This window comes from Lissotriton vulgaris, chromosome 9 (genome assembly GCF_964263255.1).
Source record: "Lissotriton vulgaris chromosome 9, aLisVul1.2, whole genome shotgun sequence".
NCBI classification, from domain to species: Eukaryota; Metazoa; Chordata; class Amphibia; order Caudata; family Salamandridae; genus Lissotriton; species Lissotriton vulgaris.
In genome coordinates this window covers 921406977-921432720 of record NC_141697.1, presented here as the reverse complement: position 1 = coordinate 921432720, position 25744 = coordinate 921406977, and the positions used below count along the sequence as shown (strand labels likewise).

At 42.7% G+C, this 25744-nt stretch overlaps 1 protein-coding gene across 2 annotated transcripts in view; it reads left to right on the top strand.

Moving 5' to 3' along the window:
* The window catches only part of LOC147692525 (inositol-tetrakisphosphate 1-kinase-like), a 214896-nt gene that overhangs the window by 172009 nt on the left and 17143 nt on the right, over positions 1 to 25744 (top strand). The window contains exons 4-8 of one of the 2 annotated variants that reach the window (XM_086938741.1): positions 5952 to 6069; positions 13081 to 13182; positions 19563 to 19603; positions 21152 to 21317; positions 22695 to 22762. In XM_086938741.1, the coding sequence (XP_086794867.1) occupies positions 5952 to 6069; positions 13081 to 13182; positions 19563 to 19603; positions 21152 to 21317; positions 22695 to 22762 (495 nt within the window). The remainder of the gene's footprint in view (positions 1 to 5951; positions 6070 to 13080; positions 13183 to 19562; positions 19604 to 21151; positions 21318 to 22694; positions 22763 to 25744) is intronic. The other variant, XM_086938742.1, reaches the window with a different exon arrangement.

Below are 25744 nucleotides of genomic sequence, written 5' to 3'. Positions count from 1 at the left end.
ATTAACTTGTACCTCCATATACTAGTAGTATACTCGTATTTCCTTATACTAAACCTTTTGGGTTCTGGAGTAACGTGCGACTTGCTGAAAAGTGCTTCAACGCCTCGTCTGGGGTAATAAGAGCTTTTTAAGTACAATTACAATAAGAGAATTTACCCAATGTTGAAAAATTATCCTATCTCAGTAATGTTATTGTTTTGAGGAAAGGAGCTAACAATGGCACACCCATATGGAGGAGCGGCTGCTGCTGTGGGAATGATTGGCATGCCTAATTAGAGGTGGAATGTCCAAGGGTGTTGGCCCAGTCAGGAATTTGTTGCTGATCTCCAATTGTGGGGCAGAAGCTATCTAGTGTCTTCTGATTTGCTTTCAGTTTACCTCTTAACAGGTGTCACAAGAAATAGTGAATGGTTGTTTATAGGGTGCCGACAAAGCAAGCAGTTGCTACTCCTTACATGCACTTTGGCATCTCTGACATGGCCCTGGCTTTCCATGATCACTGGAATTGATGAAGGTGGTGCCCGGGGCAAAGTATGATTTTTCCTTATAGCTTTCTTTTTAATTTTTTTATAAATTGTGAATCTATGATTGAATGGATGTGTATTAATAGGGACATCGTACCAAAGGGAACCGTTTATTATTACTAGGGGCATAGTATGAACAGGGACCCCAGATACTTTGTATAGCTTCTGTCTCCGGCTCACCCCCTACCCCTCAGTGGCAAACAAAAGGCTATTGAGTGGCTCTTGGTGGGAGAAGGGGTCAAAGGGTTCATGATGTGACTTCCACTACTACTGGCATTTTGGTAAATTTACATACTTGGAGAGACATGGCACATTCTTAGGACCAGAATCAGAGTGGTACTAGACAGTTGATGGGCGGGCAGTTGGTAAAAGGTACATTGATTGTTTTCATTAGGGAAGACAAATAAATTAGCCATGTATGTGCATATACAAACACATGTCTGTACATTTCTAAAGGAAAGATTTTGTATCCATGGAATGGTGCAGACCTTTTTTTGGTGAATGCTATTAAACAAACGACTGGCCTACCACTTCTGCCCACATCACGAGGTTCGGTAATGCCGTTTTTGAATCTTCGGGAGGGCTTTTGGACTTCTTGCATAGTACTCATCTCTTGAAGGCAGATGATAGGCAAATATAATTAAGAATCGAAAAATAATCAGCTTCAGGCTTTAGACAATTCCTAACTCTATTCAAAATTTGATGGCATACGGAGAAACTGAAATTCAAATTATTCCCTTTCGCTGCAGACTCTGAACTCTAAACGTTGGTCAATCAGATAAGATAACACCTTTATCCCAAAGGTGACTTTGAACAATCTGTGGAAGAACTTGTAATATCACATCCTCCGTACCTAAACTAAGTGCTAACAAGTCTCCCAGCAAAGCTCCCCTGACAACTGCATTATTGTTCACAAATTGAAGGAATGAGATGTGGCCTAACAGCCAGCGCAGCCTACTTCGGAACTGGCCATTACAAGAACGGTTCGTGGACCTGGGTAATCAATAATGTCAAAAACAATGGTCCAAACCGAAATAGTTAAAAGAAGAATTGGTGATTAAAGAAAAGGGTGTAAGCCTCAACAGAAAAGTGACAAAAGGTTTTGAAAATAAATTTGAAAAACAAAACTGTAAAAAATCCAGTCGATTGTACAAAAAGGCCACTGTTGATTGTTATACTTTTATCATTTATACAGTCTAAACTAACATGTATAATGTAATTTTTAATGATTAGTGGCCCTATTTGCTTATAAAAAGAAGCAAATAGGACCACTAATCATCAAAACTTTTTGTCACTTTTCTGTTGAAGCTTACACCCTTTTCTTTAATCACCAATTCTTCTTTTTCTGACACCCTCTTTATAGAAGCAGGTTGCTCTCCTTCCTTTTTACCGTTAGTATTGAAGATGGATAAATGTATATAATTAACTTTACTGTGATGGAGCAATCTATTAAAACTCCTTTTGAATAAATTCAGGTTTGTCAGGTAGTTGCTTTTCCATGTATAAATTGTTTCTACTGATTGATTCTATAGGGTAGATCATTTGAATACCCATTTAATAATGAATAATGAGTAACTAAGAGCACATCATTTGTTGATCTAAAGAACTATTTCGGTTTGGACCATTGTTTTTGACATTACTTTGGAACCGGGGCAAGATTTCGAGTCCCCGTGTCGGTAAAGTGATCTAATGCCTTTGGTCCAAGTTTGTGTTTATAAAACTGCAAAGAAAAATAGCACTGGTACTGAAATTATTAGCTGCCACTTGCAGCTTGACGCACTTTCAGAACTACTTGTATCATTTTCAAGGCCCTAAAACTAAACACTGCTAAGTGTCTGACAAATAATTGAAATATACAAAGGAGACACAAAACTTTACATTGATTGCAAACCCTACGTTTTCCTGAAGTTTCTTCCGGTCCCGCCCCTTTCCAGGCAACACGTCTCAGATTTGCAATAAGTAGGTAAAATCTTCTTGTCTTCAAATATATATATAAGTTTAAAAAAAGCACTGGCGAGCCATACATCTACAACCCCCTGACTGCTTCAATAAATCTGATTTTCATTTTCTCTTGGTATAAACCACTATTGACTTATTTCCTCTTTATGCAAACAACTAATGTCCTCCTGATGCAAACCAGTGCTGACTATTGTCATTTGAAACTGTTTTCAGTTGTTCCCCAACTTCTGTTCCATTTGTATATTCTACGTCTAACAAACTTCAGTTATTCTTTCCGCATGTGCTGTAAATATTATGACATAACTTATTTTGTATATTTGCCGGCTACATCCAGTTTCCTTTTGGCCTCTCTCACTTGTAAAGCTCTCTGATGTCCTACAGGATTGCGTTTCTGCTATGGAAATTGTTCTACATAAATAACATTAATTTCCACCATGCTTGCGCATGTTTGCAGGAGGTCAACTAAAATGCACCCAGCGGAGGACTAGGTGCGCCACCAGGAATTTTGATTTTAGTAGGATTCTGTGTGCACTCTTTTAGGATTTTCTGCTTCGGCGAAAGTGCAGAAATCTAGACAAATATTATATGTGATTCCTCAATCTGTATATTTATGTATTTTGTGTAATGGGGGCCTATGGAATATTTGCTGTCTTTGGAAAACATCTAAGGTACTACATACTATGTCCGTTAAAGGCCTACGTTATTGTCAAGGTACTTTCCTTCTGAGGCATCCATGACAATGCTAGCTCTCTGTCTATAAGAGATAGCCCTCTAGTTAAGCAATGTGGCTTTTTACAAGTTACTGCCTCTCTCATTATTTCCTTTGGTCCATGTTTCACGGAGGAAAAAACATTCACTGCTACCAAGAGTAGATGAGTATGTCCACTTATACCTAGAGTAGATGAGTGTGGCCACTGCTACCTAGAGTAGGTAAGTGTGCCCACTGCTACCTGGAAAAGATGCGAGTTTCCACCTCTACCTATAGTTGATTAGTATGTCCACTTTTAACGAGAGTAGATGAGTGTGTCCACTTCTACCTAGAGTAGATGGGTGTGTCCGCCTCTACCTAGAGTAGATGAGTGTGTGCACTGCTACCTAGAGTAGATGAGTGTGTCCACTTCAACCTGGAGTTGATTAGTATGTCCAGTTCTACCTAGAGTAGAAGGGTGTGTCCACTTCTAACTAGAGTAGATGGATGTCTCCGCTGCTACCTAGAGTAGATGAGTGTTTGCGCTTCTACCTAGAGTAGATGGGTGTGTCCGCCTCTACCTAGAGTAGATGAGTGACTCTGCTGCTACCTAGAGCAGATGAGTGTGTGCACTGCTACCTAGAGTAGATGAGTGTGTCCACTTCAACCTGGAGTTGATTAGTATGTCCAGTTCTACCTAGAGTAGAAGGGTGTGTCCACTTCTAACTAGAGTAGTGGATGTCTCCGCTGCTACCTAGAGTAGATGAGTGTTTGCGCTTCTACCTAGAGTAGATTAGTGTGTGCACTGCTACCTAGAGTAGATGAGTATGTCCACATCTACCTAGAGTAGATGAGTGTGTGCAGTGCTACCTAGAGTAGATGGATGTGTCCACTTCTAACTAGAGCAGATGGATGTTTCCACTGCTACCTAGAGTAGATGAGTGTTTCCGCTTCTACCTAGAGTAGATGAGTGTCTCGCTTCTACCTAGAGTAGATGAGTATGTCCACATCTACCTAGAGTAGATGAGTGTCTCGCTTCTACCTAGAGTAGATGAGTATGTCCACATCTACCTAGAGTAGATGAGTGTATAACCTGCTACCTAGAGTAGATGGATGTGTCCACTTCTACCTAGAGTAGATGAGTGTTTCCGCTTCTACCTAGAGCAGATGAGTGTGTGCATGCTACCTAGAGTAGATGGGTAGAACCACTGATACCTAGGGAAAATGAGTATGTTCATTGCTTGCTAGAGTAGATGAGTGTGTACACCACTAGAGTAGATGGGTGTATTCAGTACTAACTAGTGTCAATGAGTGTGTGCACTGCTACCTTGAGTAATTGTTAAATAATTTTTGGTTGTGCTCAATCTGTTCTGTGAACACAACTTGGTTTAATTACTGGTTTAAAAGCAAATACGGTTGACATGATCTGTGGCTGACGTCATGGCAAGTATAAATTGGTTGCTATGCCGAAACCGTATGGCACCCACCTGGGCATTTCTCAATACTTTTGTAATGCGTTTCCGAAATGGATGTCCAAGGTTCCTCTTTATCTTGTTTTGAGGCAACAAGGACGCTCTGACAATCCATTACTTCTGACCGCTTTGGACAATGTCCGAATACAGGGGCTGTGACGATGAAGAGTGGTGAAGGGGTAACTCTCTGATTATTTACTATCAATCTTGATTACAGTGAGCCCTACTGTTCCTTCTCCTAGACCGCTTCCACGCCTGCACATATCATTGACCTTGACTATGCTTGGTACTGCTTTGGTGTTCTACATAAAAAGAACAGTGAGAGAGGATGGTTCTACAGTACTCTGCCTGGTGGAAGGAATCTACAGAAACATTTTGAGGCTATGAAGGGCCTATCAGAGGATTGACTATCTGTCACAGCGTTAGGGCTGTGACCAGGAATACGAGGAATCCGCGTAATGAAGATTAGCCGAGACAGCGCGAACATATTTGTTTCTTTATGTGAGAGTAGAACAAAGTGTTAGGCCTGTCATAGCGAGGAAGTGTGAATTACATGTATATTCCAAAAACATGCTTGAAATAAGGTTTGCACTTTTTGGTTCTGGGTTCTTACGTGTTCCTCATAGTTGAGAAGTCCAGGTCAGCGGTTCAGCTTCTGGATGGATGGATGTTACAACAGTGAGTTACAAAATATCCTCCTGATCATAATATTGTATCCAGACTAGTGTCTACCACAATATCTCAAAGGTAAGCATATGTAGGTAAGCATGGATGTACTATGTGTATAGTACATGTCCGATTTGTAGATGTAGAATTAAGAATAGTAAATCGATGCTTACCTATAGTAACCTAATTATGTGTATGTGCACTTACCTTCACAATGCCACAGTAGTCGATATTCTGATAAGATGTTTTGACAGGGTAGCAGCTTGATATTGTGGTAGAAGGCACCTCGTGTTTGAGATAAATTCACTAGTTTGTAATTTTGGGGGCACAGTTTGTTGGGGCCCATGCTTCATGCTGGTAGTACACATCATGGCATGATGGCTCTGTGAATTAAGCACTTGCTACTGACATCTGTGTCACCAGCAGGTTAATGAGCCATTCATCCTTTGCATGTTGGTAAATTGAATATAAATACATCCAGTAAAGATAATACATGTTATTTACAGCACAGATGGACATAAAGCACTATGTCAAATTATTCGAGGTGCTGATATTAAATTTTCTATGCGCACCACAGTGAAGGTCGGTCTAGCTGGACGAATGGTTCAGAGTCGACTTCACATGGCTGTCCTTCCCTTTCAGGCCTATCTGGAGACATCCACCAGCACCATCTTGCTTGATCCTCTGCCAGCCATGAGAACGCTCCTGGATAGATTTGATTCCTATCGGCTGCTTCACAACCTGCAGTCCATATACCAAGGTCAGTAAATGTGTGCTTTATATTGTGCCCTCAGTCACATGGGGTCTCCGGCCATTAGGATTACATTCACCCTCTTAGTAGCAAGACTGCCACTTCTCAATCTGCTGTCATCCTTCTAACATCAATTTCCCTTCGTTGGCTTGAATGGGATGGCCCTCGTATTGAACTTGCAATAACGATTGACCTCCTTTGAGTTCAGTTGGATCACCCTTTTACAACAACCTATTAAAATACTAACAATAAATATTGTCAATTGCATTCAATGGAAAACCCCTCTAAAATGTTAGTAGCATAACATGTATTTGTAAAGTGCACATTCACCCCTTGAAGCGCCTCGGTGCAAAGTGAAACGTGTTTACTGTTACTCCTCCTTGCAAAGATGAAAGGCTGAGTGAATCTGTATTTCTAGTTGAACAGTGGCGGCTGGTGACATTTGAAAGAGTTGAGGCGTACAACAACTGTACTTCATTGCGGCGAGCAAGAGTAGCGAGTGAGCCTGAACCACCTACGGGGGGATCGGAGGGGTTCCCCCCCTTCATGAAAATTTTGACAAAATAGTGGGCAAGTGCTGCATTTTCAAGCAAGTTTGAGAAAGCAGGAAGGTGTCAACCACTCTGAGGTCTGATGACAAGGCACCAGAGCCAGTCAGCAGGCAAAGCACTGCAAGCTCAACAACACAGTACGCGACCTTGGGCAAACCAACTTAAACAGGCAGCTCGAACATGATGTCACCCACTTTGCGGCACAATACTGCATCACTGCTAGAGAGAATCAGCAAGAGATGCCATGGGGAAAGTACCTGCAAAGGCAGGAAATGGACAATTGACCACCCAGCTAAGCAACAAAAGCACAGTCCTGTGGAGCGCTCATCCTTACACACAGCAAAAAACAAAGACGTTTATCTGGGACGACCTTCTCTTAATTTGACATTAGCAATCATGATCCGTTAGCACTGTTTACAAATTGCCAGTTCCGAGTGCTACAATGCATTCCATCCGGCACCAAAAGTTATACTACTTTTCTGTCGCTTTAGAAGCAGCAATCCATTATATCCAATCAGCAATGCACAAACAACCATTCAATAAACAAATGCCTTATTTCATTTAACTGCAAGTAAACACCTTGGATTTCATGGGGGCAGTGAGCATACATCCTTTGACTTTCTGTTGGTAATTTATAGCAGATTGTAGTCCTATATGGGGGGTTAGATTGTAGGTTATGCGTGTAGAATTGTGTCTGGTGGTATGCAGAGAGCATGAGGTGTTTGTGTGCTGGGGTGTAGTGCCAATGTATATATTCCTAGCTCTATGCGTCCTGTGTGCATTGGGTTTGGCTGGTGCATTTGTTTGCAGGTCTGTGCACGGCGCGTTCATCGTATGTTTGCTGTTGGTAGGCACAGGTTGGGTGAAGCTTCCGTGGGCATAACTAGCATCTCACTGCATTGCAAATGCTTGTTTCAGTTATTATCATCTAAAAACAATTCCCATCTTAGGCATTGAGGAGGGGGCATGAAGGAATTTAAAGAAAACACATAACACAGTATTAAACTCTGTTCACAGCCTGTCAACAAGGAAGCCATCTTAAAATAAAAGTGTGACGTTTCTTTTGCAAAGACTCAGGATAGTCAGAAGAAACGCACCTCTCTGACGTTAATCCGATAGTTTCTATTTACATTATTTGAAGTGCTGCTCTGTGCCAGGACATTACAAATTACTTTGGAATGCTAAATCCGTTATTACAAATGTATGCTTAGCGCGCTCTACTGTAGTGTGTACATCTTATTTTACAGTGATAACTCACTGCCCAAGGGAAGGTAAATGGCCTGGAGAAGAATCAGAGAACGAATAATGCCACGCAAACAATCCACTCGTCCAGCTAAAAAGAAAGTCTGCCTAATGCATCCATGCAGGAATGACCGCTCACGCACACTTTATACCCCAGTGTCTTGTGCAGCAAAAAAGAGCCTCGCCACACTCTCTCGAGAGACACAACAAATGTGTTTAGAAGCAATAAAAAAACATTGAAGTCACCAGCCGCACATTTTTGGTAAAAGGAGCAGCGGAGACATGATAACAAAGCAAAGGTCTCTGTTTATTGGCCCTGCTGAAACATAATCCCACATTGAACCCAAAGATAAAATAATAGCAGTACCATACACGTCAAATAAATATGAAACTACTAGTTAAATTAACAACAGTAACCTTCCTCCAGTCACAACTTGCCTTGTCAAGCGCTCCCTCGTCTAAAGTGAGTGACTCCCGTCGTTAAGCGTCCTGCTGTGCTACTGTCCGTCTCAGGTCACACATTTAGTGAAATCAAGTGAGCCCTCCTGTGTGTGCCTACCAGGATGCTGAGCGCTGTCTAGGCATATTATCAATGGCCGTTGTTAAAATTATCGCCGTTTTATCGGCAGGAAACTACTGATAAAACGTCGATAATGGGCTTGATAATACGCCCTTGTGAATTCCCATAGAAGCCCATGTTCTGATGTTAACATGGGCTTCTATGGGAATTAACAAGGGCGTATTATCAAGCCCTATATCGCCAGTTTCCTGCCGATAAAACAGCGATAATTTTAACACCGGTCCTTGCTAATATGCCCCTTAGTGTGTTACGTGGTATCTACTGCACCTATGATTAGGCTGATGGAGGTGAAGAGAGCGCTAAGAAACGAGACAGCTTCCCGGAGGCTTGTGTTCTGTTCTCTGCTCTCTATCCATTACAAAGGCACGAAGTAAACATAAGGGCAATTTAGCTACGAGCACACTGAAGCACTTAACAAGAGGCACTTCAGTATGTACCTGTACCGTAGCGATTTGTGATGTCCGAAAGGACACAAACCAGCCCTCTATAAAACTTAATAAACTAATAAATGCGATCTTATAAGCGTCTGCACCAACAGTAAGGCCCGATAATTTGGATCTGCTGGTTCCATTGCATAAGGCTTCTGCATGGCTAGTGCACAGCGTTTTCAATACATCCACTTTTATTATTTTTTTGACCGTTTTAAATGAATAGAAAACATGGTGAGGCCTTCTAAATTCAAGTTTTGTTTTATTTATCACCTAATACAGCCAATGATATAGTTCAGTCACATTTTTCGATATATGTCTTTTGGTCATTTTTAGAAACATCTCGGTTTTTGAGGTTTTACTCATTCCTCCATATTGTCACTAATCATTCCTGACCCAGAGGAACGGGGGAAGTATTTGTCATAAAAGGCACACAGAAAACCACTCCATACATACGTCAACGCCTTCTTATACGAATAGAGTGGTCAAAATCTGCTATTTTTGGAGCGGGTGGAGACTGACTAAGTGGTAGGGAATTCATTAAAAACAAGTGACGCAAAAAAAAAAAATCCTTTTAGAGTGCTGTGAGGAAGACCCCGCACTTACCCGGAACATGCAGGGGCGACCATGGTGTCCGGAAAACTCCCGAGGACTACCACCCCCACATGATTCTCACGTATCTTCACAGGAGAATGCCGATCGCTCGCGTAACCCGGAAGTCCAACCCCCATACCCCGGAAGTGAGAGGCGCAAGCCAATAAACTGCACGCAGGGGCAAGTCAGAGGAGAGAGAGCAAACGCAGAAACGAGGAGGACGAGTGAAGACGCGGGACCCGGTGGAGAAGACGCGGGACCCGGTGGAGAAGACGCGGGACCCGGTGGAGAAGATGCGGGACCCGGTGACCAGGATGCCGGACCTAATGACCCTGAAGAGGAAAGCTGGTCGGAGGACTGGTGGTGTCCGGAGGAGGCTGGAAGGCGGCCGTAACTCGGAGGAGAGTTATGGCGGGGTCGGTGAGTTAACTGTCTCGGGGACACAGAGGGAGGGGGCGGGAACGAGCATAGTGGGAGGGTAGAGCACCTCGGGCATCAAGTGAAGCTTGGGAAACCCCACGTGTGCCACACTGTTTTGTGAAGTATACGAGTGATGGTACACGAATCTACCCTACTCTAGATAACTAAGTTCGTTGCTGAAAGGTGCTTGTAATGGTACATGAATTTTCCCTATCCTAAGCACTTAAAAATTCACAACCCCCATACCCTTTCTAAGACCACTCACCATTTTGAAGTATCCTGACAAACACACGGGTGCGGTGAAGGAATCAACTTTGTTATAAAGAACTCCATTCTGACGGTTCCCCTTTGTTTATTTCCATCCTTCTATGAGCCTCCGGAGTAACCAACCCGATCCAGAAGACCTAGACGGCACGAGAACAACTTTGCAGACCTTTGGTTCCTCCGACTCATCTCAGGAAAACTCGGACGAAGAAGAAACTCTAACTTCCCATCCATTTTCCCTTCCCCCTAATATCAATAAACCTATTTCCAAACCTATATTGCAGCCTCCACGCCTGTATATCAAGCCCTCACTCTCACAAGTGCCTTTTAAACTTCAATGACAGTAAAGCATGAAAGACCGGGAGCCATCTTCCTGAAACCTGTGTACTTCTTGACACTTTTGATGAATGCAGGAGGTGGGATCAATGAATCATTATGCAGACTAGGGCTTATCCACGAAATATGACGGCATAACTATGTCGTTTCACTCATCACGCACTCGGCATGCCATTGTTAACAGTCGCGTCCCGCGGGCGGCATGCCGGGTGGCTGGGGGGATCGCGTGGAGGGGTTGCGCATGGTGAAGGTAGGGGGGAGGATGGAGAGGTTTACAAAATAAAATAAAACTTACTGTTCAGCGTTTCCTGTTGCCGCTCTGTCTCCGACGACTCTTCTGGAAGCTGCAGTGCCATCCACAGGCAGCCTCCCTCCCTCCCCTGTGCCAATCAGAAGGCTGCAATGGCAACATTGTGATTGGTGAGGCGCAGAGGAGAGCGCCCCAGCTGGGTCCATTTTCTCTATGTAGGCTGCTGCATGCACCCTTCATAGAGAAAAGGGAGGGTGCGCATGACTGCTTTGTTCGGCCCTGGGGCCGACCAAAGCAATCAGGGCCCACAACATTGGGTAAGCCACCCCGCCCCTGCCCACGAGCAGGACCGCCCACCTGCCCTCCAACAAATAGGCACTCCAGGCACTTCTGCTTTATCGCAGTGCGAGAAGCAGAAACAAACAATGGTAGTTTTACCATTTTATGTTTCTGCTTCTCTCACTGCGAGAAAGCAGGGGGGAGACGCCCCAATGCCGCTATGAAGGAGCCGCCACTGTAGTTGAATCTGTAGCCCAGAGGTCAAGTTCCGATTTATGGAGTGGGCGCATCAGTCAACTGAGCTGCCAGAATTGGTATCCATGAATATCTACTGAAGTTACCTTCTACCCAAGCCTATGCCCCCTTTATTCATTTGAACTTGATCACTCTCTTGGCAGGACTGCTACCCCAAATAATATTTCACCTCCATGGATCCAATGGTTGAGACCACTCATTCATTGGGCCACCCTAGGAGGGTGCAGAGAACTCAAACTGTTGAGCCTGTTACCTCCTTAATTTGTCTCACCCAGACATTTTCCTGGGCCACCAAGAGGTAAAGATTGCCATGATCCTTTCATTCCACTTTTCAGGAAACAATTTCCTCGCATAAGGATCACTTTATTGCGGAGGAATCTGTTTCCCAAAGTACTTACAATTCTGTTAGCGCATCTGAAGACTGCTACTGAGAGGCTTATATGAAAGTAAATCGTAGCCTCCCCATTCTTTTAACACCTCTAAACTTTCCTTTTAAAAAATTTAACAGCAGCACAATTTATTTATTTCTTAAGTATTTCAATTTAAAGGATTTTATTTCATAGATTCCTCCCAGACTGAATTGATCTTGAGTCAGCAATGTAACTACACTACAACTCTTGGTTCTCTCCACCACATGCCTGCATCGTCATCACAGATGGGACATGATCAGACCATGAGGACAATGATTGTAGTAGTGTTGATGCAAAGGACTCCTCCGAAGGTGTGGGCGGACAAAGTCATATTTTACAATCAATGCAATACGTCTGTTGTTTTTATAAGATGTATGTAACGGAAACTGCCTTTGCTCTGTAAGGCACTCTGATATCTTTGGGTCATGTCCACGCTTTATAAAACTCTCAAAATAAAAAATAAAATAACAAAATTGCTCTCTGACAGTGAAAAGTACAGCTTATAAATCAGTTTCCCAAAATAAATTGGGGCTGTGGGTTAACGGATTTTCAATCTGAGTGAGCTCAAAACTATTTGCCTCAGTGTAAAAGATGTGCTACAACATGTTCTTTCCACGTTAATATATGTGATCCTATTTATTATATATTTGTTGCTTTCATATAGTGCTAAAGGGGTCAGAAAGCTGCTTCAGAGCGCCAATAGAAAACATAGTGTGACCACCAATCTCACATACCAGTTGCTTGCGTTTTTACGTACCACTGACGTCACAATAATGAGCGTGAAATATAAATGAAATGACCTTGGTAGCGCATAGTTTCTTGAAGCAAAATGTTTACGCTGAAGATCTGTGACGTCTGAGTCTACCTTGCAAAATGCAGAAGAGCTTATTTACAAGCCACTTGCGCCGCCGGTGCGTCACTTTTAACATTGGAAAAGGTGATGCTTATAAATAAGTCCCAGTATTTCTATTAGTCCTAGTTTAGAGTGCAATGTGCATGATAAGTAGCTTCATGATTGTTGGGTGCGTGTCTGTCACAAAGGAGGCGTGGCTAACATGGGCAATTTCACATAGGGTTGCGAAGTCAAGGGCCTCCCTCGTGCCCTTGCCGGGGCTCGAGTCGGGGTATCACGCGGGTGGACGGCGTCCGCCCACTTATTTTACGGGGGGGGGGGGGGGGGGGGGGGGGGGGCGCCGTTCCCCTGCCAAACAGCTGGACTTCACCTTTTTGGCCTCTCTGGGACCAGATCGGAGCCACCTTTCGTGACGCCACTTGTGACCTGGCTTTCGCACTGTGTGAACTTTGGTATGAAGGGGGGGGGGGTGGGGTAGATCATTCAGATGGTACCACATCATCGTCAATAACAGTTTATTTGATCACGTGTCTAACACACACTCCTTTTCTTTCGCAGCGGACACTCGTGTTTTCTCGCCGCCCTACGTGGAGCTGATCACGAGCGACCAGCAGGAGATCCGGAAACAAGTCAGGGAGCGGCGTCTCACCTTCCCCTTCAGTGAGTCAGTCCGTCGGCGGCCATGTTAATCATTCTCACAGGTTCTTCCGATGAACTTAGGGCGAAGAAGAGACAAGGCGTACCCGGTGCCACTAAACTCACTCTATGTAGGGTCAGTCCGCTCCCAAAGATTGGCCACATTCCTCGGGTGGGAGCGCGGCTCCTTATCTTGGTGAACAGGAAGTCAGGATCTCAGCTGGAGGGAGGAGGGAGACGAGTAGCTTTGTAAAAGGTGGGGCACTGTTGCCACAGGTCGGTCAAGGTTGTGTATCCAGGAGAGACGGGCATCGGTGGTGACATACCCAATCAATTATTTCATGTACACAGCCTCTTTCACTGAGTGGAAAGATGGCCCTCTAGTGGCGATAGCATGTATACACCCCTGAAGCAGCATTACAGAACAGAACCTGAATCAGTTAACTTTCTGTTTATGCTCCAATTAGGATATTGTTGCAGAGCCAAGGATCACACGTGTGCCAGTTTGATAAAATGACCTGAGGGCTTTGAATTAATAGTTGTTACTATTTCCCAGTGGTACTAATTTTCTCAATTCTGTATGGTTGGTTGACTATCTAACCTCATAAAACATCAGATTATGTGCCATGTGTAGTGTGCATACCTTGGATTTCTTGCATGACAAATATATTGCATCCACTGCATTGTTATACTGCTATAATAGAAGAACACATTATATACTTATATAGCGAGGTGGACGATAGTAATATAGGTATCAGGGCCAGCTTATGTTTATGTTTTTAACACAAGTAAATACGCTCCAGCAACTTGTAACTATGGTTTGTAACTTGTAACTATGTAACTGGTATCTATGCTCTGAAACAATGCTCGTCCTCATGTAAAGCGCTCTGATACCTCCGGGTCTAGCCAGCGCTATATAAAACTTTTCAAATAAATAAATAAATAAATTAGCGCTGGTGCCGCCCAGGACGACATTTGGCGCCACCACCCCATAACCTCCTCCTCGGATTCTCTCACTACCACCGGGCAAAAGTGTCCCTCATCTCTCCCATCATAAGTTATTGCTAAACACAGCACTCCCCCCTGAGGCCAGAGCCCCCTCCACAGGCCAGCGCCCAGTGCGGCCGCACCTATCGCACTGCCCTAAAGCCGGCCCTGATATGTACCATGATGATGCTGTTATAGCCAGGGTACTGGCTACAATATAATTGTAGGCTGGCATTATTGACCTCGATATTGTGTCACACAAATGTGGATTTAGTTGCTGTGGCAGATTATGGAAGCTGATTCCACTCAGCTACCCTAGTAGTTTGAGGGCTACGTGCCTAGAAGCAGGTGAGTGTCCGGGGATGCGCTCAAACTTTCCAATTCTTTTGGAGAATGTGATGTTGACTTTGAACTCCTGCTTTTGCTCTGCTTACATTCCACCAGCTGTGTGTGATGTGACAGCCAGGGAACGCCGCACTGCTCCAGGGCCACATTCTCTGTGTTTGAACTCAATCATTGCGAGATACACAAGGCCAATCAACAGCTATATTTAGGCGGTTTGGATCTTTTCAATGCTCCCACTCTGCACCTTGGCTGTAGCAGTGACCGGTGCTATGCTCCCAGGGTTTGTGGTTTGACCGCATATGAGTATTTGCAGCAAGTGCTGCCTCAATACAGTCATCATAGGTGGTTGGCTGTGGATCCCAAGCAGACGCCATCTAAGCTGACAGGAGAGTATAGCGTGTGCCTGCAAGTCAGGCCTGAAGATGATGACCGAACTGGCTGCAGATGACAGTAGTGGAGTGGTGACGCTGGTAACAAAGGCCTGGGGCCATATTCGGTATGGGCGCATTTTCCTGGTTAGCGCTGGGCGCACCTTTCAAAAGTTGCGCTCAGCGATAACCAGGAAAATGTCGCACATTATAGTGAATGTGTGCCCTTAGGGCAGCCACGAACTCGCGCTGTGCTGGGGGCAGCGCATTCAGGTGAAAAACGGAGCAGCTGCTTTGAAGGCGCTCTGTGCTTCAATGTGCAGGTGGCACCCGCCTGCACTTTGAAGGGAGATTAGATATCCCCTTGCAGGTGGGTGCAGTGAGTGGCTGCACCCTCCTGCAAGCGGATGTATGGGGGATCCATGGGTCCCATTTTTCCCCTCCAGAGGGCTGCTATCAGAGGGCGCGTTGACAGTACGCTACCTTTTAGGTTCCAAAACGCTTATTCAGCGTATCTTTACCAATTCAACAATGGCCCAAAACACAAAGAGGGCTAATTTCCCTATTGGGGGTTACTTTTATTTTGGTGCCCGGGCCTATTTTCTGTTCCATTCAAACACTGGCCATTCCTACTTATCTGCAACCTTGACTGCCCAGCGCTTCATCATCCCACCAGCTGCTGCAGTGAACCTCTCTTGCAGCTGAACCTCCAGTGCCCTGATAGGAATGGGCAAAAGGGATCAAAACAAAAACAGATATATCATTGCATGAGGCTACCCTATTCCCTTTACCCCAATCTCCCGCCTGTGTTGCATGGCTGTGACTATGCATTTTGTATGGAGAGCTTTACCAGCTGAAAATCAGCAGTGAGGAAGAATCAGCTGCGCTCTTTGAAGGCCACGAGACAGCGAAACGGGAAGAGGAAAATAAGAAATTATGCTATCAGGAGAGAGATCAAGAAGGTGGTATGGAAGGGCAAGAGACAGCAGAGCAAGCATATGGGAAATGAAAGTTTGTGAAAATCGACCCCCGGTCGATCGGCAACTCCAGCCGACATTGTAATCAGGCCCTAAATCTCTCTACAGGTAGCACGAGAAGAGTCATTTTTACTTCAAATCAAATCAAAAATATCTTTATTTAGATATAAAACAAATATCTTTAAACGAGTCATTTTTACTTAATTACCTCTATCTTTGCACATCGGAATATATCTTACAGCGGGTGCAAGTGGGGCAAAAAATAGCTGCCCGTGTTATGCTTGGACTCCCAAAAACATCAGTAAAAGTTCATCTTCCTTCGTTAGCATAGTTTCCGATCCATAAATGGATTCCTTTCAAGGTTCTTTGCCCGACACACAAAGCTAAAATTAAGACTGGTCCAAGCTATGTTCCCATTAACTTTCATCATCATTCTCCTAAAAGTTCACTAAGATCTGCTTTCTATGTTTTTTTAGGGTTCCTAAAATCATGAGAATTAGTTAAAGTGGAAGATATTTTTCTTATTTAGCAGCTATATTTTGGAATGAACTTCCCCTTGATATTTAGCAAGACTACTGAGCACAACTTTTAATAAAAAATGTAAAGCTTGACTATTTTCTCATCCTAAAATCCTCCCTGTTTTGGCTATTTCCCTTTAGCGCCAGGATGGCATTGGGTATTTGTTAGCACTTTATACATGTGACTCATTCGTTCATTCACTCAAAAATATTACTGTATATGGCATTGATGTTGAAGTTCCTTGTTGCCTGTTATTGTACTTACTTGTTTCCCAATCTGAGTGGTTTGTGCAGCACTCACTGTGTTCTGCGGCTCCAGATCATAAGCCTTGATTTCATTAGGTGGATCCTTAGGCGATTTTTGGCGCTATATCTTCCTATTATGGTGAGTTGCAGGATATTTTGGGTCAAAGCAAGTAGAGTGACATCATCAGTATACAGGGCCAAAATAGTCCATGTTGGTATTTCATCATGTATATTATTTGCATATAGATTGAAAAGCAGGGGGGCTTTAATGCAATCTTTCTTTACTCCTCAGTATTTGATGAACAATTCACTTCTGGTGCCATTATACCAGTGGCCTCTCCTCCGCAATGGTGGAGGAGCGTCGCCCCCCTGCCAGGCACAGAGCCAGCAAAGGAAAAATAAAAAAATGCTCTAGCATATTTTTGTAAATGAGTAAATGTGTTTTGGAAAAACCTTAAAAGAAAAATACAAACAAGTGGTATAAATAAAAATACTTGGTCGATTTAGACAAACAGTGTTTTTGACCTTTTTGAATTTTGGGTACAAATGATGATGGTTAGGCACTTTTGGGTTTTGCTCTGCAGAACAGGGCTTGGCAGGGAGTCTTGTCAGGGGCTGCTGGGATCCAGGAACTGGCCAGCAGGAACTACTTGACGTGGGAGGTGGCTGGGGGTGTCATGCATGCTTTGAAAAAATGATTATTAATCCCCCCTCCCCCGCGCTCGTTCTCCCCGTGCCCCCACCACCGGTTGTTACTGGTGGCCGCCACTGTATTTTACAAACTCTGACTTGAGTTTTAGAGTCTGAGAAGAGGCCTGCTATTGATCTTTGGAGTGCTGGGGGCAAGCCTGTGTGTCCTGCTTGCACCCAAGCATTTTCCTGTCAACCAGAATAAGGCTTGTGAGAGATCCAGAAAAGCCTCGAACAAGGGCACCCATCCTTTGAGCGAGAGCACTGATGGTATCATGGAAAATGACGATCTCACCTATGGTGGAAAGGCAGCCCCTGAAGCCTCTGTGTGGGTGGACAAGAAGTGTTTCTCTTCATCCCTTGACTTCATGTGCTCCCAAATGATCTTTGATGAATATTTATTTCCTCAATGTCAACTAGATTGGTTGGTCTATATGAGCTGGGTTTGAATAATTTACCTTTCCTGAAGAGTGGCTCTAACAAGTGTGTTTACCATGATTCTGGGAAGTATACCTGGCTGGCAAATGTGGAAGCTGTTGATAGTTTCAGTGACCAGCCTTCTGTGAAATATTTGAAGCACTTGGTGGGATAATATAAAATCCAGGAACTGTATTGTCTTTAAGACTCTGTGTCGATTTTGTTATTATCTCCTCTATGAACCAAGCAATTGAGGCATCCTCATTTGCTTCAGCATGTCTGCGCTGTTTAACTACTAGCCTATAAGATGAGCTATAAATGTAGAATATATTTTAGAAATCTGTAATCCAAACTTCAGTGGGAATGTTTACTGTAAAATTTGTTTGAGACTTTCCATTTCTTTTGCCACTAGATACCAGAAAGCCTTGCAACCATTTGCTGCTGCCACTTCATTAAGGAGATTCTATTGACAACACAGGGATCTGATTTTTTTTCTTTGCTTCAATTAGATTTTTATACCCCTCTCTTAAATTCTTGATGTATTCTGAATCACTTTATCTCCATTTGTGGATCCTGTTGCGGTTAACGCAGTGTGGAGGATGTGCCTGAGCCCATTTCTAATTTAAGGCCTAGGTGATACCTTGAGTGGCGTGATCCTTCACTCCTGAATCATCGATGAGGACATTATTGACCCATACCTGGCAGGTGACATATGTTTTGGCATGCCTAGCAACAGATAGAAATCAGTAAGTGGGCTAGTTATTCAGGTTGTTACATGGGTCACCGACCTTGTCGTCACTGATTCAATACCCTACCTAATTCCCGGGGGTGGGTGTTGCCCGAGGTCCCAGCTTTGTTCCCAGATGTCCTGAAGGAGAGGGAACGTGGTTAGCTCAACCCTTACTATAGTTATTTTGTGAAACAACAGGTACAAGCTTTCATTCAAATAGCCCACCCTCTTGGCTTGCCTTTCACACAGTGCTGTTACTGTCTAGCAAGCCTATAGCATCAATGAAAAACCAAGGACTTGAACATTGGGAGCCCAGGGAGCCCAACATGAGAAAGACTTAAAAGGTAGGATGATATCCTGTTGCTAGAAACCCACACCTAAAGCGCACAGAGGCCATCGAAGGGGAATATGCGTAGGTTCCTTCTCACCCAAGAATGCATGTGGTCATTTTGACAGCAGGTCTGGGTGAATATAATCTTTTCCCTAATTATGTGATTATTCTACATTCTCTGGTGGGAGTGCAGCACATATCCTCTAAGCTAACTTGGACCAACACCCTTCTTAAAGGAGATGTGGTATTTGGTAATCGAGTCTGGCCTTTGGGCAGTGGAGAGACAGTCTCTGCCTACCCCCTGGATTGGGTTAATGCACTTTGTTTTGTGAGAGGAGAGAAAACAATTAAAAAAATGTGGGGGGCACAAGGCACTGTACATCTCCTAAAGCAAAGGTCCCAATCCTACTGCTGTAAGAACAAACATAGATTTCACCACTAAATATTCTACGCTACTGGCACAGAGAAGTAGGCTCTGCTTTTTGGCCTTCAATCCACGAGGGACTACAACACAGAACTTTCCTTTGTTTTAACATTTATTTTTATTGGCATTTCATCACAAGTTAGATACAGATGTTCATTCAATTAATTCATTCGACAACAGTTCCACAACATGTAGTTAACATTCATGTAATGTTACTCATTATGGTGCTTGAATTCCCCGAGGTGACTACATTTTACAATGTTACTCTCAGTTTTTGATTTTCACTGCTCAAAGCATACAGGCGACAGGTGTATTTGACACCGTGTGGAAGTAGCTGTGTTGTGTAAGACTGTTTTATCTTTATTTTGCAGTTTGCAAAACTCAGGTGGCCCATGGATCCAGCTCCCATGAGGTGAGTTGGTCCAATGCATCAAGGAAAGGGTGGGTGGGGGTCTAAGATCAAACGCTTTGTACAAAAATATCTATGTAGCCTTCAAGAACATATAAGAGAGGGCAATGCACGTTCTCTAAAAAGTTAAAGTTCATTCCCCTAATGGCAGACTGGTTGACCTCAGGTAAGTGTTTGATTACCTTGCCTCTCAAACCACAAAACTATAAAGTGGAATTGAAGCTGTTATAGAGAATATAGAGTGATACAGAGGTGAGTACTTAAAACTGAGAGTGTCCATGCTTTCTTGGCCATTGATAAGAATGAAAACATACATTTATAGTTCTTTCATTTATGAAGTTAGCTGTAACCACTAAAGGGCACATTGTAGCATTTTACATCAGGTTCAAGTATACAGTTATAAACAATGCACTCATTTTCAGATAGAAAATATACATATGTACCCTTTTGTAGAGGAAAGGCCATGAAATCAGAGGGATAGCCCAGAGGGAGGGGGGGGAAGGGTTTGAAAAAGTCAGGTATTTATTTATTTATTTATTTATTATAAAGTTTTGTATAGCGCGAACAAGACCCGTGGGTATCAGAGCGCTTAACATGAGGTAGGAAAAAGGAAACAAGGTTACATATGTATACATCGTTAGCAAGCAATCGCAGTGAGGTAGATGACATATAAATTCGTAACACAAGTGACGTTAGCAAAAGTAAGTATGCTATGATTAAATAAAATACAAGACATGTATATATAACAAATATGAGGTAGCACGGTATAGGTTCATGTATGAGGTAGCACGGTATAGGTTCATGAAAGATATTGTTCTTCTGTTCAATTAAATCTCCATTCCTGTTGGCTATTGGGTTGTTCCCGTATCCTAGGATACATATTCCATTATAGTATTGTCTGAGCCTTCTATTTTGATGGCGTACATGATCTGTACTAAGGCAGTATTATAGCAAATCCATGATCCGTGAACTTCATTAAGTAATGTATCTATTCATCAGCAGGCTCTTCACTTCCCGTTTGAATATTACCAGATTCTGGATCTTCCTGATGTTTGGAGGTACTGGAGGGATAGTAAATTAACAGGCTAGGGAGGGCGTTGCAAGGGTGAAGAGTGATGCAGGGTATGGGCAGAAGGGGGCAGAGATAAAGGACCGGAAGAAATAAGGATGGTAGGGGGTCATTTGTTGGTGACTAGGAGGTAGAAGGTGTAGCAGGCTGGGTAGGCATGAATAATACGGAAGAGGGTCTATTGCCATAGGAAAAGTGTTTGTGCGGTACTAGCTAAGAAGGCAGATATTGCCAATCTGAGTTTACTGCAGGGCGCTAAATGTGATTGAAGGATGACATAGTCACATTTTGGAAAAGGTTTGCAACAGGATGCCCAAACACAATATTGAGGAAAGTGAAAACCTAGTACAAAGCATCTATAATTTAAATATATGCAAAATATAAGTGTTGCTTAAATCACTGAGTGTTACTTCAGGGCCTAATGCTTATTGTGCAGAATGGGTGGAGAATTGATGTACTAAAAAGTGTGATGCTCTCCACAGATGGCTTTGATCTTCAATCACGAGGGTCTCCGAGAGGTAAAGCCCCCCTGCTTGCTGCAGAGTTTCATAAACCACAATGCTGTCCTGTTCAAGGTCTTCGTGGTGGGCGCGGAACACTTTGTGGTGCAAAGACCGTCCCTGAAGAATTTTCCTGTTGGAGAATCAGGTAATCTTTAGAACTTTCCTTCCATCATAGTCATTTGGTACATCATATTAGGCCAGTTACTGTTTTTATGCTCAGCAGACCTTGCTGGAATCCAATTGGTGTATCAAGGTGAAATAATGTTCAAACTTGGTGGTAACCCTAAGGGCTGTTTGTAAGTATTTTGGTAGGATCAGCCTGAATTCTGGTGCCAAATGCATTATTTGTGGTAGGAGATCGCGAAAGTGGTAGGTGCCATTAGGGGAATCAACAACGTTTTGATGGTTTTAAGTTATATTTTCACTGTTGGTAGACGTGCCTTTTATTTGTTATAATTAACTTTTGTTATCACTAGCCTCAGTGGCGATGGTGATAAACATGCCAGAAGTAATATCCTTCAAATATGGGCATTATGCTGGACTGTAACATTGGCAGAGGTAGCAGTATCAGTAGTGATGCACTGTTGTTTTGGGAATTGGTACCAGTAGTGGTATTGATTGATTGGTTGTAGTATTGTTGACTTTCATGTTGGAAGGGATAACTTGGTCATCTCAGTAAAGATGTCAGTACTGTTGTAGACAAAGCACTATTAATGATGATTGCATCAAAGTTATGGAACCTTTAACATTTTAACAGTTGGTGAGTTGGTACTGATGTTGAAGAAGAGTTCTTGTGAGGAAAGATGTGTTGATAATGGATTTACAGGGATGGTGATCTTGAGAGCGGGTTGCAGCTGCTGAAGTTATCACTGGTGATGGTGCTTATTCTGATAAAGGTGATTTTGGACTTAAGGCTCACTCACTTTAGTTAGGGTCTGTCGATGATGGTAATGTAGTTCTTGATTGTGGTTGCGGTTCATGTTGCTGAAGCTGTAGTTGTTGTTGATATGCTATTGGTTATATTATTGATGATGGCAATACACCTTTTTGGTAAAATTGTGGCACAGTCATCCAGTCATTCAGGTCGGTCAGTGCAGGTAATAGCAGTGGGATGGTGAGGCGGGGGGAGGGGTGGAAGTTGACAGGTGACATAATAAGGAAATTTAAATAAAAAAAGAAATAAAACCACTTACCTTGCGCACGGCGATGCGGCGAGTGCAAGGTACGCGGTTCTCTTTTTTTTAAATTTTATTTTCCATATTTCGTCGTATGTTGACTCCCTCCCACCCTGCCCCCCATTCACACCCTACCCCCCACTCACTCACACCCTACCCTCCACTCACACCCTACCAGCACGCTGCTGTTAAGTGCACCGGCCATACCTGAGTATATTACGAAAGTCACAAAAATGCAGCATTTGCTCACAGTTGAATATATGACTGACTATCTCCTTGTCATATGTGGCAGTACGACTGTGTCGAAAGAAAGTCCATAATGGTTTCTTTATCCTGTTTGTTTAAAGAGAGAAAAACAATAACATTCAACAGCCAAGATGTTTCCAAACCTGAGTCCTGCTCCCATTTGTCTGCAGTGAGTACATATTCTTCTTCTAAGTTGATATTTACTTTCTTATGTATGTGGGACAGTATGGAAACCATCAATTATCTTGTGAACTCCAACATTTATTGCAGCATCCTGAATTGCATTATAGCTTCCCTAAGCATTCCAGCCCTGTGTCAAGTTGATGGAATCCTTTGTTCCCTATGCAAATGGAAATCCCTCATAAATGGTACCAGACACATCCTGTGGTTCAGGTCCTTCTAGCTATAGCGTGTAGTCTTACCGCTGTTATATTTTTATACCCACCCTCTGATCTTCGCCACTCCACAACTTTAGCCTGAATTTTGTAATGAAGCACCTTGGTGCTCATGGTTGAGTCTTGGCTTCGAATGGAAACACACTGTCCAGCAGAGAGAACCTACAGAAAACACTAAATGATCCCAAGTGATGTTACTCACTACAAGTTAACACAGGTGGAGGCCAATTATCTTGATGTGTATTTTTGAAGGCAATTGGTTACCTCTGAGCTATTTAAGATTGGATTAGAAAGATTGGGAACTTACCCAACCAAGATATTTCAGTTTGTATTTAGAATGAATTTTCTTGCCCTTTATAAATAATATTTTCCACTTGAAAGATGTGGCAGTATGTCAAAACATTGATGAAAAAAATGTAGCTCATTTTAGGCTACAAGGCAGTAAAAGGTTTTACTTTTGAAGAGGGTGAGTAGTTTAATAAGCACACATGTACATCGATTAACCGACCGTGATCAGTAGCTTAAAAATACACACATGTCATAGTAAAACAAACACAAATAAATCCAGAGCATGGAATGCCATTCTTGAACCAATATCACTCTTGTTTATGGTTAAAGCCAGTGTGGGCCAGTTGGGACCAAATAGGGCACAGACTGACAGTTTACTCTGCTCCTGTTTTACTCAACAACGCTATAATGTCTTATCATATAAAATATTGTATTACATAATATCAGATAATATCAGATCATGAACAACATATTGTGTATATCATAATACATCATATACCATAACATTATTTGCATCGTACCTGTTTTTGAGCTTAGTTCTCTGCACAGTGTCCATTTTCTTTTGCTTTTTACCCCTCTAACTCTCAGACTGTCTTTTTCAGCCTATTGATTCTAGAGCCTCTGGAATGCTTGATGTTATATGTATATTTACAACTGCTTCAGGTCCTTTTTTGCTGTAGTAACTTTAAAAGTGCAATTTGTGAAAACCTTTGTGGGTGATACACGTTCCTCCCTAAACCTCTCTTTATTCCTCTCTTAACCCCTCCGATTGTGTAGTGAGTATTCCCCTTTTTCTTGCCACCCAGAGTACCTCCCACATTTACTACTAAAACATGTACGTATACATTATTGTGAATACTCCACAGTCAGGACAGAGATCTCCGCACAGAAAAAGTTAAGCGAGCCGGAGTTGGAACCTTCGCTCGTAGGTTTATGAGTAGCATTTTGTAATATGGTAGTAATGCTATTGTAGTACTACTAACATACTAAAAATGGGCAATGCACCACATGATGGCGGTGGTCTTGGTAAACCCACTGTACAATGTATTGAAACAGCCTTACAAGGATATTAATTGTCTCTCAATCTGAACACATCTCAGTCCGTTGACACAGAATGGTAGAAGCCTTTAAAGGGATGCCAACTGATGTGCGAAGTAGTAGGACCCTATATGAGGTAATCTGAAGTCTCCAGATAACTTCATAATATAGAGTTTTGTATGGTTCGTGTCAAACCCCTGGTGAACTTTTTAATTTCCCCCTTTATTTCCGCTAGTGTAGATCTTGGTATTGCAAACAGTAACATAACAAAAAATTGACAAATCTCAGTGCAACAGTCATCTTCACCATTTATATTCTGCCCCAAAGTCACAATTTTAAACATGATCAGTGGGGAAGAAAAATCGACAGAAGGTTTTCGCATTTTCATCAGAAACAATGCATGTTAGCCCTCTACTGAGCATGATATCCAGGTACTTCAGATTTTTTAGTACCCACTTAAAAGGGAGACCTGCAAAAATATTTTCATGGCGAATTTAGTCATAAGTGACCTATAGGGTGATCGTTCAGTGGCCTAACAGGTCAGTGTGTGGACTGGTTTTGTTACTGTTTGTCAGCTTGTTTTGTAGTCTGCTGGGCTGACTTTTACTGTTGATTTTCCTGATATTAGAGCAGCAAGTTCAAATCCATGCAATCTTCCTTACCTTGCAAAACCCTTATACAGCGTGTCTTTACAAGTTCAAACCTGCCCCAATTTGCAAATACGGGGCACTTTTTTAGCTACTTATTATACAAATGGCGACCACTTTTTCTTTGGTGCTCAGGCCTCTTATCTGTCATAGTCTGATGCTGTGTCATGAGTGGGACTTAACTCTTGGACCAGTAAATATAGTAGCCTGAAAATGTTGAGACTTCATATAACAGAGACAGGATCAAGGGGATCACAGGGACCAAGGCCTATGGTTGGCATCTGATACGAAGGATACCGTCTACATGTAAAAAAACGTTTGTAACAAGAAAGTGTCAATGCTCATATGTCTGCAGAAAGTTTTAAGGCTGGGTACACTGTCTGCCAAACTCTAAATCAGGCCCTACAGTGTTTAGGAGTGTCTTTGGCCAAAACCGCTGGACCAGGATTTCCAGAAACATAGTTGTGGTGTGCACACACTCTGGAGCCCATGTAAAAGGCTGAAGAGAGCCTAGAGATGGTGCATTTGGATGCAACATAAATTTCAATCAATCAATCATTTCTTTATTTGGAAACAAAAATATCCATAAAAGTACATTTATAAATTTATAAATTTATAAATTAAAAGTCTTTATTCATTTAAAACTGGTATTTCATAGAAAATCGGTATAAAACCAAAGAATATGTCAATAAACTATAGACCTTTTCTAGTTAGTATTCATCGTGAATAGAGCCCGGACAGCTATTTTAAAAATGTACCCACATAAAAAATGTTCTAATCATC